Raw genomic sequence first — 17,708 nt, forward strand, 5'->3', positions numbered from 1 at the left:
TCTCCCCTTTCATTTCTGATTTTGTTAATTTGGACGCACTCTCTGTGTCCTCTCGTTAGTCTGGCTAAGGGTTTATCTATCTTGTTGATTTTCTCAAAGAACCAACTTTTGGTTCTGTTGATTCTTTCTATGGTCCTTTTTGTTTCTACTTGGTTGATTTCAGCTCTGAGTTTGATTATTTCCTGCCTTCTACTCCTCCTAGGTGTATTTGCTTCTTTTTGTTCTAGAGCTTTTAGGTGTGCTGTCAAGCTGCTGACATATGCTCTTTCCTGTTTCTTTCTGCAGGCACTCAGCGCTATGAGTTTTCCTCTTAGCACAGCTTTCATTGTGTCCCATAAGTTTGAGTTTGTTGTATCTTCATTTTCATTAAATTCTAAAAAGTTTTTAATTTCTTTCTTTATTTCTTCCTTTACCAGGTTATCATTGAGTAGAGCATATTTCAGTTTCCACGTATATGTGGGCATTCTTCCCTTATTGTTATTGAAGACCAGTTTTAGGCCGTGGTGGTCCGATAGCACGCATGGGATTATTTCTATCTTTCTGTACCTGTTAAGGCCCGTTTTTTGACCAATTATATGGTCAATTTTGGAGAAAGTACCATGAGGAGCTGAGAAGAAGGTATATCCTTTTGCTTTAGGATAGAATGTTCTATAAATATCCGTTAACTCCATTTGGCTCATGACTTCTCTTAGTCTGTCGACATCACTGTTTAATTTCTGTTTCCATGATCTGTCCATTGATGAGAGTGGGGTGTTGAAATCTCCCACTATTATTGTGTGAGGTGCAATGTGTGTTTTGAGCTTTAGTAAGGTTTCTTTTACGTATGTAGGTGCCCTTGTATTTGGGACATAGATATTTAGGATTGAGAGTTCATCTTGGTGGATTTTTCCTTTGATGAATATGAAGTGTCCTTCCTTATCTTTTTTGATGACTTTTAGTTGGAAATTGATTTTATTTGATATTAGAATGGCTACTCCAGCTTGCTTCTTCTGACCATTTGCTTGGAAAGTTGTTTTCCAGCCTTTCACTCTGAGGTAGTGTCTGTCTTTGTCTCTGAGGTGTGTTTCCTGTAGGCAGCAGAATGCAGGGTCCTCGTTGCGTATCCAGTTTGTTAATCTATGTCTTTTTATTGGGGAGTTGAGGCCATTGATATAGAGAGATATTAAGGAATAGTGATTAATGTTTCCCTTTATATTCATATTTGGATGTGAGGTTATGTTTGTGTGCTTTCATTCTCTTTGTTTTGTTGCCAAGACGATTAGTTTCTTGCTTCTTCTAGGGTATAGCTTGCCTCCTTATGTTGGGCTTTACCATTTATTATCCTTTGTAGTGCTGGATTTGTAGAAAGATATTGTGTAAATTTGGTTTTGTCATGGAATATCTTGGTTTCTCCATCAATGTTAATTGAGAGTTTTGCTGGATACAGTAACCTGGGCTGGCATTTGTGTTCTCTTAGTGTCTGTATGACATCAGTCCAGGATCTTCTGGCCTTCATAGTTTCTGGCGAGAAGTCTGGTGTGATTCTGATAGGTCTCCCTTTATATGTTACTTGACCTTTTTCCCTTACTGCTTTTAATATTCTTTCTTTATTTTGTGCGTTTGGTGTTTTGACAATTATGTGACGGGAGGTGTTTCTTTTCTGGTCCAATCTATTTGGAGTTCTGTAGGCTTCTTGTATGCCTATGGGTATCTCTTTTTTTAGGTTAGGGAAGTTTTCTTCTGTGATTTTGTTGAAGATATTTACTGGTCCTTTGAGCTGGGAGTCTTCACTCTCTTCTATACCTATTATCCTTAGGTTTGATCTTCTCATTGAGTCCTGGATTTCCTGTATGTTTTGGACCAGTAGCTTTTTCCGCTTTACATTATCTTTGACAGTTGAGTCAGTGATTTCTATGGAATCTTCTGCTCCTGAGATTCTCTCTTCCATCTCTTGTATTCTGTTGGTGAAGCTTGTATCTACAGCTCCTTGTCTCTTCTTTTGGTTTTCTATATCCAGGGTTGTTTCCATGTGTTCTTTCTTGATTGCTTCTATTTCCATTTTTAATTCCTTCAACTGTTGTATTGTGTTTTCCTGGAATTCTTTCAGGGATTTTTGCGATTCCTCTCTGTAGGCTTCTACTTGTTTATTAATGTTTTCCCGTGTTTCCCTAAGTGTGTTCATGTCTTTCTTGAAGTCCTCCAGCATCATGATCAAATATGATTTTGAAACTAGATCTTGCTTTTCTGGTGTGTTTGGATATTCCATGTTTGTTTTGGTGGGAGAATTGGGCTCCGATGATGCCATGTAGTCTTGGTTTCTGTTGCTTGGGTTCCTGCGCTTGCCTCTCGCCATCAGATTATCTCTAGTGTTACTTTGTTCTGCTATTTCTGACAGTGGCTAGACTGTCCTATAAGCCTGTGTGTCAGGAGTGCTGTAGACCTGTTTTCCTCTCTTTCAGTCAGTTATGTGGACAGAGTGTTCTGCTTTCGGGCATGTAGTTTTTCCTCTCTACAGGTCTTCAGCTGTTCCTGTGGGCCTGTGTCTTGAGTTCACCAGGCAGCTTTCTTGCAGCAGAAAATTTGGTCTTACCTGTGGTCTGAGGCTCAAGTTCGCTCGTGGGGTGCTGCCCAGGGGCTCTCTGCAGCGGCAGCAACCAGGAAGACCTGTGCCGCCCCTTCCGGGAGCTTCAGTGCACCAGGGTTCCAGATGGTCTTTGGCTTTTTCCTCTGGCGTCCGAGATGTGTGTGCAGGGAGCAGTCTCTTCTGGTTTCCCAGGCTTGTCTGCCTCTCTGAAGGTTTAGCTCTCCCTCCCACGGGATTTGGGTGCAGAGAACTGTTTATCCGGTCTGTTTCTTTCAGGTTCCGGCGGTGTCTCAGGCAGGTGTCCTGCCGCTCCTGGGCCCTCCCCCACAGGAGCCCAGAGGCCTTATACAGTTTCCTCTTGGGCCAGGGATGTGGGCAGGGGTGAGCAGTGTTGGTGGTCTCTTCCGCTCTGCAGCCTCAGTAGTGCCCACCTGACCAGGCGGTTGGGTCTCTCTCTCACCGGGTCTGGGAGCAGAGAGCTGCTGCAGGCCGGGATCCGCGGGTGTGGGACTTCCCGAATATAGGCTTTTATAGTAAGATCTGATGATTTTTTGAATTTCCTCTGAATCTGTAGTTATGTCTCCCTTTTCATTTCTGATTTTGTTAATTTGGACACACTCTCTGGGTCCTCTCGTTAGTCTGGCTAAGGGTTTATCTATCTTGTTGATTTTCTCAAAGAACCAACTTTTGGTTCTGTTGATTCTTTCTATGGTCCTTTTTGTTTCTACTTGGTTGATTTCAGCTCTGAGTTTGATTATTTCCTGCCTTCTACTCCTCCTAGGTGTATTTGCTTCTTTTTGCTCTAGAGCTTTTAGGTGTGCTGTCAAGCTGCTGACATATGCTCTTTCCTGTTTCTTTCTGCAGGCACACAGCACTATGAGTTTTCCTCTTAGCACAGCTTTCATTGTGTCCCATAAGTTTGGGTATGTTGTACCTTCATTTTCATTAAATTCTAGAAAGTTTTTAATTTCTTTCTTTATTTCTTCCTTGACTAGGTTATCATTGAGTAGAGCATTGTTCAATTTCCACGAATATGTGGGCATTCTTCCCTTATTGTTATTGAAGACCACATTTAGGCCGTGGTGGTCTGATAGCACGCATGGGATTATTTCTATATTTCTGTACCTGTTGAGGCCCGTTTTTTGACCAATTATATGGTCAATTTTGGAGAAAGTACCATGAGGAGCTGAGAAGAAGATATATCCTTTTGCTTTAGGATAGAATGTTCTATAAATATCCGTTAACTCCATTTGGCTCATGACTTCTCTTAGTCTGTCTACGTCTCTGTTTAATTTCTGTTTCCATGATCTGTCCATTGATGAGAGTGGGGTGTTGAAATCTCCCACTATTATTGTGTGAGGTGCAATGTGTGTTTTGAGCTTTAGTAAGGTTTCTTTTACGTATGTAGGTGCCCTTGTATTTGGGGCATAGATATTTAGGATTAATAGTTCATCTTGTTGGATTTTTCCTTTGATGAATATAAAGTGTCCTTCCTTATCTTTTTTGATGACTTTTAATTGAAAATTGATTTTATTTGATATTAGAATGGCTACTCCAGCTTGCTTCTTCTGACCATTTGCTTGGAAAGTTGTTTTCCAGCCTTTCACTCTGAGGTAGTGTCTGTCTTTGTCTCTGAGGTGTGTTTCCTGTAGGCAGCAGAATGCAGGGTCCTCATTGCGTATCCAGTTTGTTAATCTATGTCTTTTTATTGTGGAGTTGAGGCCATTGATGTTGAGAGATATTAAGGAATAGTGATTATTGCTTCCTGTTATATTCATATTTGGATGTGAGGTTATGTTTGTGTGCTTTTCTTCTCTTTGTTTTGTTGCCAAGACACTTAGTTTCTTGCTTCTTCTAGGGTATAGCTTGCCTCCTTATGTTGGGCTTTACCCTTTATTATCCTTTGTAGTGCTGGATTTGTAGAAAGATATTGTGTAAATTTGGTTTTGTCATGGAATATCTTGGTTTCTCCATCTATGTTAATTGAGAGTTTTGCAGGATACAGTAAACTGGGCTGGCATTTGTGTTCTCTTAGGGTCTGTATCACATCTGTCCAGGATCTTCTGGCCTTCATAGTTTCTGGCGAAAAGTCTGGTGTGATTCTGATAGGTCTGCCTTTATATGTTACTTGACCTTTTTCCCTTACTGCTTTTAATATTCTTTCTTTATTTTGTGCGTTTGGTGTTTTGACTATTATGTGACGGGAGGTATTTCTTTTCTGGTCCAATCTATTTGGAGTTCTGTAGGCTTCTTGTATGCCTATGGGTATCTCTTTTTTTAGGTTAGGGAAGTTTTCTTCTATGATTTTGTTGAAGATATTTACTGGTCCTTTGAGCTGGGAGTCTTCACTCTCTTCTATACCTATTATCCTTAGGTTTGATCTTCTCATTGAGTCCTGGATTTCCTGTATATTTTGGACCAGTAGCTTTTTCTGCTTTACATTATCTTTGACAGTTGAGTCAATGATTTCTATGGAATCTTCTGCTCCTGAGATTCTCTCTTCCATCTCTTGTATTCTGTTGGTGAAGCATGTATCTACAGCTCCTTGTCTCTTCTTTTGGTTTTCTATATCCAGGGTCGTTTCCATGTGTTCTTTCTTGATTGCTTCTATTTCCATTTTTAATTCCTTCAACTGTTGTATTGTGTTTTCCTGGAATTCTTTCAGGGATTTTTGTGTCTCCTCTCTATGGGCTTCTACTTGTTTATTTATGTTTTCCTGGAATTCTTTCAGGCATTTTTGCGATTCCTCTCTGTAGGCTTCTACTTGTTCTCTAAGGGATTTCTTCACGTCTTTCTTGAAGTCCTCCAGCATCATGATCAAATATGATTTTGAAACTAGATCTTGCTTTTCTGGTGTGTTTGGATATTCCATGTTTATTTTGGTGGGAGAATTGGGCTCCGATGATGCCATGTTGTCTTGGTTTCTGTTGCTTGGGTTCCTGCGCTTGCCTCTCGCCATCAGATTATCTCTAGTGTTACTTTGTTCTGCTATTTCTGACAGTGGCTAGACTGTCCTATAAGCCTGTGTGTCAGGAGTGCTGTAGACCTGTTTTCCTGTTTTCTTTCAGCCAGTTATGGGGACAGAATGTTCTGCTTTTGGGCGTGTAGTTTTTCCTCTCTACAGGTCTTCAGCTGTTCCTGTGGGCCTGTGTCTTGAGTTCACCAGGCAGGTCACTTGCAGCAGAAAAGTTGGTCTTACCTGTGGTCCCAAGGCTCAAGTTTGCTCTTGGGGTGCTGCCCTTGAGCTCTCTGCGGCGGCAGCAACCAGGAAGATATGCGCCGCCCTTTCCGGGAGCTTCCGTGCACTAGGGTTCCAGATGGCATTTGGTGTTTTCCTCTGGCGTCCGAGATGTGTGTGCAGAGTGCGGTCTCTTCTGGTTTCCCAGGCGTTTCTGTCTCTCTGAAGGTTTAGCTCTCCCTCCCACGGGATTTGGGTGCAGAGAACTGTTTATCTGGTCTGTTTCCTTCAGGTTCCGGTGGTGTCTCAGGCGCAGGGGTCCTGCCGCTCCTAGGCCCTCCCCTACGGGAACCCAGAGGCCTTATACAGTTTCCTCTTGGGCCAGGGATGTGGGCAGGTGTGGGCAGTGTTGGTGGTCTCCTCCGCTCTGCAGCCTCGGGAGTGCCCACCTGACCAGGTGGTGAGGTCTCAATCCCACGGGGTTTGGGAGCAGAGATGCATTAAAAAGTCTTAAACCTCAGAGACACAGAACTTCTGGGTGGAGAGGTCACTTGGCAGGTGTCTTGGATAATTCCACATGACCTGCTGATACCTTCACTTTATGAAGTTGAAATCAATTGTCTAGCTCCTGTTTCAGGACCTCCAGAACATACTGGACACCCTGCACTCCAGACTAACTACCAAGGTCCCCAGTCTGGTTATCCAGGGCCTCAGACTGGCTACACAGTCTCAACTACTGGACATGAAAGTTATGCTGCAGCGCGGCTTCCTACTCAAAATAATCAGACTATAGTGCTTATAAACACCCAGTGGATGCCAGCACCGCCACCTCTTCTGAACTGCCCACCTGGACTGGAATACTTAAATCAGGTCAGTCTGTATACTCAGAACTCGCAAAGAAAGAAAAGACTGTATTTCTACTTCTAATGAACAACAAATGATTCATTCAGCAAAGCATGACATCTTCCTCTGTGCCTGCCAGGTACTTATAATTCCCCCCCTAGATGAGGTTCACTTTTTAAGCAGAATATCAATGTGTGAGATCATTGTGTTTTCTGTTCCTGTAAATTTAGCCTGTGATGGCAGGCAATGGCCAGGATAAATTAAACATTATTCTAGTCATCCTCCATGGGCAAGATAATAATTATCACTATTCTTTTGGGGAGTAGAAGCTACTGTCAAATGAAAAACTGCTTTGTTCAGGCTCAAAAACCATGGAAGAGTCATTGTGATTTCCTTTTCAAATGTGGACTTTAGTACTGAGCACAAACACTTTTTACCCCAAAGCCCTGGTGTAAAGAATAATTTATCAGTTATTATCTTTAAGTGGTAGATAACAAAGAGTAAGTGTTTCATACATGTAGGTTTATACACTATAAAACTGTTATTATTCATTAGAAAGTTTAGTATTATAAATGCCTCCAGTGAGGAAAGTATGAGGTCTGTTGAGCTTATAGTTCAGTGATAATTAATTTCAACAGCATGAAGTTCAATAAGAGCTCATAGTAACTCAGGGTGAAGTACATAAATCAGTGAAGTAAAGAGGGACGTGGGGTACCCCCAATCCGGGAACACACGCAGATGACCCTGTGGTAGCTAAGTTGTCTCCAGTCCATCTGGCACATATGGCAATAGCATGTCCCATGAGCACTCAAACAGCAGACTCAGAAATTTCAGTCATTGTAAATTCCCATCCCTAGAGAGGACATCTTTCTTGGCTGGCAATACCCCTATCAGCCAAAGCTCGGGGTCAACTGCACGAGAAGGAGACAGAAAGAAGGGAGACGCCTGAGAATAAGTAGGGGAGTTGTGGTATGTAGGCTTCTGGGTGTGGTGTAATTGGGAACTCGAAGATGCACCCAGATCTGATTACCTACAAATGCCTGAAGAAGGAGAAGCTGGGCAAACCCCTCCACTGAAGCTGGAACAGCTCCCGAGACCTCATCCCTAACTTTTGATACCTGCCAAAGGAAGGAGACTGTTTCTTCTTTAAGAGTATGGTCACGGATAGACTTCCCAGGCTCCTGTGGATAACCCAACGCCTATGTACACACAGGCTGTACTAATTGGACTTTGTGGAATATTTAAACATAAGAAAAAAAGAGAAGATTTTGATCTTTAAAAAATACCCTGGAATATGCATAATTGAATCTGGGCAAAAATAAAATATTAAGGGAAGTTATCACTTACAATAAATGATAGCATCCTATAAATTGTTTTTAAATATATACCTACCTTTTTGACCAATCCTGTCTTCTAAAAAGACCACTGTTTTGTAATTTTATGGGAATTCCATTATAAATCAACTTTGTATGAGCTAAAATTTTTCGTTTTGAGATGAACAATTTAGACACACCTGTGCTGGGTCTGGAGAAGTGGATCAGGAATTAAGAGCAGTTCCTAGTCTTGCAGAGGACCCAGACTTGGTTGCACATACACACACACACACACGCACACATACACACACACACACACACACACACACACACACGGCTACTTACAACCATCTTTTTTGACATTTCTGGTGAACCTGCGTCCCACTTCCTGTATCTCCAAGTACTAGTTACAAGTGGCACACTTACATTCATGTAGGCAAATCATTCATATACATAAAAATAAATGTATTTTAAAATAAATGATCACCATTAAAATATTAAAATGTAGTGCTGCACAAAAGTAATGTAAATTGTGAAATATTAATAATATTAAGGATTGATAGCCCATTCCATGTATCTTTTTTTTTTTTACAGATAGATCAGATTCTGATTCATCAGCAAGTCGAACTTCTAGAAGGTGTGTATCCATCGTGATAACGGTATTTGTAGAACTAGAAGCAGTTCATCCTGTCAGATGCCTCTTCTACAGTGGTCTTCTGAGGAAGGTTCAGCTAGGAGGTCACAGATATCTCTGTTCACAAGAAAAGGAATTGTGGACATATTCTCCTGTCCACTTTGGAGAAGTAGGAGTCAAAACTTCCTGGGCTGGAAGTGTGTACCCATGAGATCTCACTGTGTTTAGAAAGGAAATAGCCAACTCTTTCTCTCTTACTCTGCATGCACTAAAGTAACCTAGCCCTTCCCTTGACTTCTACCCCTTAGTGACTCTCTATCAGTGTGTGACCTGCTTGAGACTTGCCAGAACCTCGAGTAGTGGTTCAGCTCCCATAGTGAATGTGTGTGTGTGTGTGTGTGTGTGTGTGTGTGCATATTCCTCAAACTATTGATTGTGTGTGTGAAGTATATATATATATATATATATATATATATGTATATATATATATATTTCAAACTATTGGTTAAATCTTTCACAGACTATAAACTGAACAATCACTCTGTAAGCACCAAAGGAATGCTCTGCTACATAAGTCGGCTTGACATTTATCCTCATATCTAGCTTTACCTGTTCTCTCAGCACTGGATGACCATAGAAATTAAAGCCCCTGTGACAGAGTCCATGGTGGAGAAGATTCAGCTTGCTTCCTTAGGAAGTCTTGTCCCTTCTGCCCTGAATATTTTTTCTCCTTTCCCATTGCCATTTCCTGAGTCCAGATCATCTCTGCACTGCCCGTCTCCCCTTTCTACTGTACCTTGTAGGCTCGGGCACACCATCCCCCTGCTACCTTAGGAGAGAATCACTATTCCTCAAAAAGCAGTGAGGGTGATTTTTCCTATATGTTTTCAGTCTTAACAGGCTTTGAAACAAATAATAAATTTGAAATAAAGAACAGCCTTGGGCAGATGGTTTATGTTGCGGTGGAAGATACGGACTGCTGCACTCGAAATTGCTGTGAAGCGTCTAGACCGTTCACCTTGAGGATCCTGGATCATCTGGGTCAAGAAGTCATGACTCTGGAGAGACCCCTGAGATGCAGTAGCTGCTGCTTCCCCTGCTGCCTCCAGGAGGTCGGTGTGAAGTTCCCATAGTAGCTTGAGAAAAAGTTTAACAAGAATTTTCAATTATGGATTAAACCTGGATGGGATGGCTATGGTTACATTAAATGTGTACTCTTTGCTTTTGTAGATAGAAATCCAGGCTCCTCCTGGAGTGCCAATAGGTTACGTGACTCAGAATTGGCACCCATGTCTGCCAAAGCTTACTCTTCAGAATGACAAGAAGGAGGATGTTCTAAAAGTTGTTGGTCCATGTGTTGCATGCACCTGCTGTTCAGACATTGACTTTGAGGTAGGAAATATAATGTCCATAGGATGTGTTTTCCTGACATGAAAAGAATATATTCCTATAGGATAGTAGTATTGCATTCCCTAAATAGTGTGACTTGATATGCACACAGCTCACAAATGATCATTTAATTATTCAGAGCAAAGGTTATTACTCAGATTACAGGTTATAGAGTATCCTCAGAGACATGCCAAAAGAGGTCAATTCAAATAAATAAATGAATAAAAAGGAAAAGAAAAAATTTCCAGCATTTAAGAATTTTAGAGATTTTGCTTGTGAATTGGCTGAATGTCTCTACTGTTTGCTATTCAAATATAAGAACCTGGATCTGGATCGCAGCATCCTTATGAAAACCCAAGTGTTTAGGTTTGTACCTTTAATCCCAATTTGGGGGAATGGGGGAATGAGGCTACCTAGGGCTGTTGGCCAACCTGTCTAATTCAATAAGAAATAGTCAGGCTCAGGCAGGAGAGACCTGGTATCAAATAACAAGATAGAAAGTGCTAGAAGACACCTAACTTTATCCTTTGGCCTCCATACCCACATAAGTATACACACATACACACATACACACATACACACATACACACATACACACATACACACATACACACATACACACATGCACACATACACACATACACACATACACACATACACACATGCACACATACACACATACACACATACACACAGAGAGGAGAGAGCAAGAGAGCACTCTGTTAACATGGCATTATCGATTTTATATCTAAAAGTAACCAAGACTCTTAGACCCTTATACTCCTAGGCCCTTATTCTTTGTGTTCTTAATCTGCATTAAAGATACACATTTTATTATTCAGAATTCCTATCAAAACCCCACTGGTGTAGTGATAGTTTCAATGTGGTAAATATAGAAGACACATCTTCTCTCTTCTCCAGTATTCCATTTTCCAATTTCCATTACCCAGAGTGAACTGTGGTTTGAATATCTGGAATAGAAGATCCCTGAAATAAACAGGGCTTAAGTTATAAATTACACACTAGTCCCATTGGTGAGACTTAACCTCAGGCTGTCCTGTTCCACCTGCCTGAGTCTGAGTCATCTTCCCAAATACCCTCCACAGTGTCTATCACAGAAGCCCATTATTAGGGTTCAGTCACAGAAGTGTGACCTTGTGCTCTCTCACTTCAGTGATCAGTCTTTACACCATAGCCCAAAGCAGTCACATGACCTGGGCAGCCTTTATCTCAGTTCATCTCACTACCTAGCACTGTTCAACTCACTTGATCGAGAGAGAAAGAGAGAGAGAGAGAGAGAGAGAGAGAGAGAGAGAGAGAGAGAGGAGAGAGAGAGAGAGAGAAGGATTAAACTCTTGAGAGAGACACCCATTTTTGTAACTTTCATCATAAAGTATTAGCATATTTTTCTGTTTTACTAATAAGTTTTTCTAAATAATTCAGTTCTCCAGATTTATAAAATAATCTCTGTAACAGAAATACATTAATAGGACATGATTTTACATACATGGATCTCAGTAATGTCTGCATTTGTAGGTCTCCTCCAGGGTCTTGGCCCATGTGACCCTTGCATAAGACATACATATATACATCTCTGTATATACATTCAGAGTTCTGCTTCTCTCAGCCGTGATAAATCCTTGCAGTAATTTAAGCATTGGAATTTAAATATGTCTGACATTATAAGATTTCTACAACAAATGGCCTGGCCAGCTTTGCTGCTCTATTTTTATTGGCAAGTATTTAAAGGATGGGGGATGTTTTAAATTTATAATTCATGTCTTACTTTTCTTGGAAAATCATAACAATGAGAAACTCAACTCAACTTCCACACAGAGAAAATACTCCCAAGGATGAAAAGAGCTATCCCTTTGTGGGAAACTCATCCCCAGGGTTCTGGAGGTTTCTGTTTTCCAGTTTTAGTTTGTTTTTACTGACTCCCCCTCATCCTTTCATATTGACTCGGTTCCTCTGTGAATCTGGGTGTGTGAAGGTGGATTTTCCCTTCTTCCAGAATCCATGGTCTTATGGGATGAGCTGAAATTTTAAGAAAATACAAGTAACAGAGAAATGTATATATGGTATACTGATAAAAATACATATGAATATTTGTATTGATAATTCTTTATACAGCAAACTCTGCTTCTATGAGTCATGAGGTAGTTTTAGTTAGTTTCAAGATATAATCTATTGCTCTCTTAAAATCAAGGAACAGCATTAAGTTAAATTTTGTTGGCATGTGCTTAATTTAATAAAAAAAACTTGAAGTTTTGTGATATTCTTAGTGATTTTAAATTTAATTGTACCGTCTGTCTGCATGAATGCCTTCAAATACCCAATGCCTTAAATGGGATACAACCTTTATTGTATGTTTAGAATGATTACATCTAGGTTTTGTCTTTGACAGACCTTAGAAACTCCCACTTGTTCCATTTCTTATTGAAGCTGTGATGGTAATGTTCATATCTTGGAAACGGGAAATCGTACTAGAAGCCACTAACAATAACAGGAGAACTCTGAGTTATGCTGGACCACTCATTTGGAGATGAACTTTCCTTGTTCAGATGTCCTGTTTAAAAATCTGCCTGGGCTCTGAATAGGAGCTTTTATAGCCAAAGGTGCTTACTACCAAGCCGGAGCTTCAGAGTTCTACCCATAGGACAAGCATGATAGAAGAAGAAAAATGACATCCCCAAGTTATGTTCAGACTTGTGCACCTACACCAAGGTGTAAAAGTTTGCACACACACACACATACACACACACACTCACACAAACACATACACACACATACACACATGCAAACACATACACACACATATACACACACTCATACAAACACATACACACACATACACACACAAACACATACACACATATACATACACACACAAACACATACACACACAAACACATACACACACACACACTCACACAAACACACACATACACACACAAACACATGCACAAACACACACAAACACATACACACACATACACACACACACACACACACACACACACACACACACACACACCATACCCTTAAAAAATTCTCAAGTTTAGGCAGAAATCCTTCTGTTCTAGTTACTTTGAAGTGTAGTTTACAATTTACATTTCTGAACTTTACCAATAAAATTACACGTACATCCGAAATAAAATTTGGTTGGTTTAGCTTTAAGTTTTTGCTTTGTAAAAGCTGGTAAATTTTCTTATGTTCATCTGGGGTATTAGGTTTATGATGCTGGAAAATTGCTAATTTGCTTCCATCATATAATTTATACTTCAAAAAATGTATAATGATCTATGACTGGTCACAAATATTTAAATGACAGCTATTGCATCTAAAATGCAGAGTGATAGAGCAGCTTATCGCAATGTCTGTCATATCTGATAGAACTGTAAGGGTTTGTGACTTCAAACAGACAGCACTGTTTTCATATATGGCCATTAGATCAGCCACGTTTTTGGGCATTGATGAGGCTCATGTAGATGTCTCTATCTTGTATCGTGCAGTGACCTCCCATCTGCTCAAGAAAAGTGTGTTTTAGGACGGCAGCCACAGCATGTTGTGTGATACTGTTCACTGGATGCACATGCAGTCCAAGCCAGTTGGCCAGTTGAATACTCAAGTCCTCTGCCACAACCTATCATCAAATTAGACACAGGACCAACCCCAATTCTAAAGGAACAGGGAAGTCCTATGCCTAGCCTGGGTGTAGAATACAAGCTCTACTCTATGAGCAATAGCCCGTGACTTTTCATCCATGTTGGAGTTAGACACATTGAGCTCAACACATTGAGGTACCATCATTCTCCAGCCACATCAGCTGTAAATAACTTTAATGGCCCTCGTTTACTTGGTGGATCCTGTCCAGGCCAAGGGCTTTAAAAGAGGCTGTTCCTATCTTAGGTAACTTTTGCAGGTTGGGACAGGATACTCTTTCTCCTCATTTGGCACACAACCTATATGTTCATTCCTTTGTGAGTATCCATGTCCCTTCTGTGGAGTAGATTTAGTTTGGGCTCAGTGTGATCTACTATGTTTTAGGGACCTGGTCTTTCCTCCCACAGAGCCCCCAAATCAGAATCTTTTCATATTGGAAGTCCTGATATCACATGCCTTTCTTCTTGCATTCTTTACACCCTACTAATTCTCCATGCCTAACTCATAGCTTCCCTAGCTGTCTCCCATGGAGTGTCTGTTGGAGTCTTCCAGTCACCACATGGTCCTTTGGACTTTCTGGACTTTTGCATTTCTTCCTGCACCCTGACTACCCCATGCCATGGATGACAAAGAGCTTCTTCAAACTGTCAGCCTATGTGAAAGCTATAGTTCACAAAGCAGATAACCTAATAGGGGTTCTGTCTATTGTCTTCCCGATAACCTCTAAAAATTTAATAAGAGAAATATTTTTTGAAGATAATTTTAATAAAATCTCCCTCTGATTTTATTATAACTGTGAAAGTAGATCTGACACGTGTATTCTACAAATCTGTATGATTTTATTTTTCATATGCAGATCAAGTCTCTTGATGAGGTGTCTAGAATTGGCAAGATCACCAAGCAGTGGTCTGGTTGTGTGAAAGAGGCCTTCACGGATGCAGATAACTTCGGGATCCAGTTCCCGCTAGACCTGGATGTGAAGATGAAAGCTGTGATGCTTGGCGCTTGTTTCCTCATAGTGAGTCTGTCCCTGAGCCTCCTCCTTACAAGAATTCCATAATGATTAGGCAAATATGCATCCCAACACGACACGGTGACACTAATGGGTTTTACATAGGATTCCACTTTATCACAGCTCTTTGACGGCATTTAGTCCTGACGTTCAGATACCACTGACTCCTTACTCTAATGAGTCAGTACCCTGTTAGGAGACAAAGCACAGAGTTTACTTTTCAAAGATTTTTGCCTTTAAGGTTTTTCTTTTCAAAATCAAACATAAAACTAGAGATTTGAGGAAAGCGTTGAATCTGTGTTTATGTGGAAACATGTGGATGAAATGCAGATGTTATTCAGTTATTAAAGTTATCCTCTAATGCATAACTATAAATTACAATAAAGTTATACATCCAGTCGTACCTCTCTTTTCCAACCTCTAGTGTACGTATAGATTCAAGAGAGACATTAATATAAACATTTGTATGCCCAGGTATCTGAGCAGTTCAAATCAATCAAAAACTCATGGTTGATATGTTTGGAGTACCCTAGCAGTTTCCAATATGCAGCCAATGTTCTGGAAGAAAACAGTTGTCTTCAGCCTTAGCTATACAATGGAAACACATAGGACACTATAAATGCTCCCTGACCAGATTTCATCCAAATTAAACTCTTTGAAGGTTTGTCCAAGCTTTTGGTCTGTGTATAGTTCTCAGCTAGATCCACTGAAAATTTGAAACCTGAGGTATCTTAAACATTGATTTGGAGACACAATGAAAATTATACAAGCTTGTGCGGCCCTAAAGGGTATATGCTTTCAACCAAACAAATAGAAAGTAGGATAACAAGAAAAGAAAACAGGAGATTTTAAAGGATGTAACATAATTCAGATGGCGGTCATGTCTAGACATTAATTCAAGGAAGACTATATTAGAAGTAATTTATGAGACGTTCAAGTAAATATCAACAACGACTGGCTATTTGATAGTACAGAGAGGATTTATTGTGGTATTTAGCCACAACTTGCCATTTCTGTGTCCCTTCAATATGACTCGGTTTGATAAAAGATTTTGCTTTGAGATAATGTAGGGGGGAAAGTAAGGCTATATGGAGAGTTAAGTGGCAGACACAGATTACTCAAAGTAACCATTTTTGAAGCCAAATGATCAGGTTCTAAGACTTTGTTCACTACTGATTTTTATTTGAGTTATGATTGATTGATTTTTGTAAAAGTATTAAATAAAGCCAATATTTTACGGAGAGAAATGGGAGGGTGTTGAGTACTTTTTTTTTTTAAACTTGAAAAGCAAATTTTGATTTAATTTTGGGGAAACATTTTGAATGAGAGTCAGGGCATGTGAAAAATACTCTGTTTAGAAAAAGAACATAATTTACAGAGTTTGGGCATTAAGTGCCCTTAGCTTTCTATATCTGAGAATATCTGAGAATAGGTTCTTCTTTGTATCTGAAAGAATTATTTCTATGTTTTTCTTTCTATCTAGGATTACATGTTTTTTGAAGGCTGTGAGTAGGAACAAAAATCAGATCTGTGGTGGGGACCAATAGGAGACGACGGAGAAGATCTGAAGTCTACACAATGAACCTATATAAATTTGGAAACCTGGGGGTTTTTGTTGCTGTTGTTGTTGTTTTGTTGTTGTTGTTGTTGTTTCTTCATTAAAATCTCTCAGAATCAAGCTGTTATACATGAGGCATAGAATGTGTAATTTTGCTTCCTAAATGGTAGTTTATCTCCTACATAATTGGAATAGATGTGAATAATTATCTTTATACACTTCTAAAATATTCATTAAATTCAAGATAAAAATAAGAAAAGTATGTTTAAAAATGAAACATTTTCTCTGATTTATTTTCCATCTTCTATTCAGTTTAAACCTTGTTAGTGTTGATTTTATTATAAAATTATACTTGACTGTATTAAAACTAGCTAGTTTATTTCCTAGAGAAAAACCTGCTATTTTATTGAAATTATTGAAGTTTGCAATAAAACCTACTTATAACATCAGGGTGTTTTTATTCCCACAACTATGGAGAAAGAAAAAAAAAACAAAATTTATACCAAGATTTAGGGCTGTTAGTATAATAACTTTATCATGGTTATCATGTGCTTCATAAGTCTTTGGAACTGGATTGTGGGGAAAAGGTGAAAAGGTTAGGAATGTTAAGCTAGAAAAACTCTAAAAGCTGTTACTGGAGCACCAGCAGGCTGGCCACTAGCAGACAGACTGGCCTGTTCTCAGCCCGGCAGACTGGCTAACCTTATCTCGTCCAGACAGACTCTCTGACACAGAGCTCTAAAATCTCCCCACCTGATTTGCTAAATTCCCATGGCGGGTCACTGCCACGCCAGCCCCACGCTTTGAAATTCTCAAGGCTAGTTGAGGTGCACATCTTGCAAACCCACACTTTGTCTTCATACCTTTCTCTCTGGAAGCCAGTTGAGTTGCAGCATGAAGGAAAATACCACACGAACTTAGTTTAGAATCAACAGGTAACACAATCGCTGGGCAAAGCAACTAAGCGTCCTAATCTGTAAGCTATTCTAAGGTAAAATCCTCTGATACATTCCTCAGTTCCACCGCCAGAACTGAGGGCCTCTGCTACCTCATTTTGTCCTTCATCATCTCTCCCATCCAAAAGACCTATCTTTTCTCCTGCTTCCCCTCTTCCCCTCTCTGACCTAGAAGTCTGCCTACTCATGCAGTGATTGGCTCCTTGTAATCTTTATTCATTAGGGAGAGGATCTGCTACAAATGGCCTACTCTGCACAGGGACAATGGTAAAGGTGACCCAAGGACCAGGCCCCAAAATCTCTGTCTTAGGGTTTTACTGCTGTCAATAGATACTATGACCAAGGGAACTCTTACAAAGGACAACATTTAATTGAGGCTATCTTACAGGTTCAGAGGTTCAGTCCATTATCATCAAGGCTGGAGAAAGTCAGCATCTATCCAGGCAGGCACCGGGCAGGCAGAGCTGAGAGCTCAACATCTTCATCTGAAGACTGCTAGTGGAAGACTGGCTTCCAGGCAGTTAGAACGAGAGTCTTACAACCCACACTCACAGTGACACGCTTACTCCAATAGGGCCACACCTTCTAATCCTGCC

The 17,708-nt window shown here is 40.2% G+C and overlaps 1 protein-coding gene across 6 annotated transcripts in view; it reads left to right on the forward strand.

The window, feature by feature from the left end:
- The window catches only part of Plscr2 (phospholipid scramblase 2), a 36,525-nt gene extending 19,923 nt beyond the window's left edge, over positions 1–16,602 (forward strand). For 3 of the 6 annotated variants that reach the window (XM_063265572.1, XM_063265571.1, NM_001014094.2), the window contains exons 3-8: positions 6,367–6,611; positions 8,492–8,534; positions 9,423–9,643; positions 9,762–9,923; positions 14,443–14,604; positions 16,082–16,602. In XM_063265572.1, coding sequence (XP_063121642.1) covers positions 6,367–6,611; positions 8,492–8,534; positions 9,423–9,643; positions 9,762–9,923; positions 14,443–14,604; positions 16,082–16,111 — 863 coding nt within the window. In that variant the 3' untranslated portion in view covers positions 16,112–16,602. The remainder of the gene's footprint in view (positions 1–6,366; positions 6,612–8,491; positions 8,535–9,422; positions 9,644–9,761; positions 9,924–14,442; positions 14,605–16,081) is intronic. The other 3 variants (XM_039081540.2, XM_063265573.1, NM_001423657.1) reach the window with 3 other exon arrangements.
- Positions 16,603–17,708: the final 1,106 nt, after the last annotated feature.

The sequence above is a fragment of the Rattus norvegicus genome, chromosome 8 (assembly GCF_036323735.1).
Source record: "Rattus norvegicus strain BN/NHsdMcwi chromosome 8, GRCr8, whole genome shotgun sequence".
NCBI lineage: Eukaryota > Metazoa > Chordata > Mammalia > Rodentia > Muridae > Rattus > Rattus norvegicus.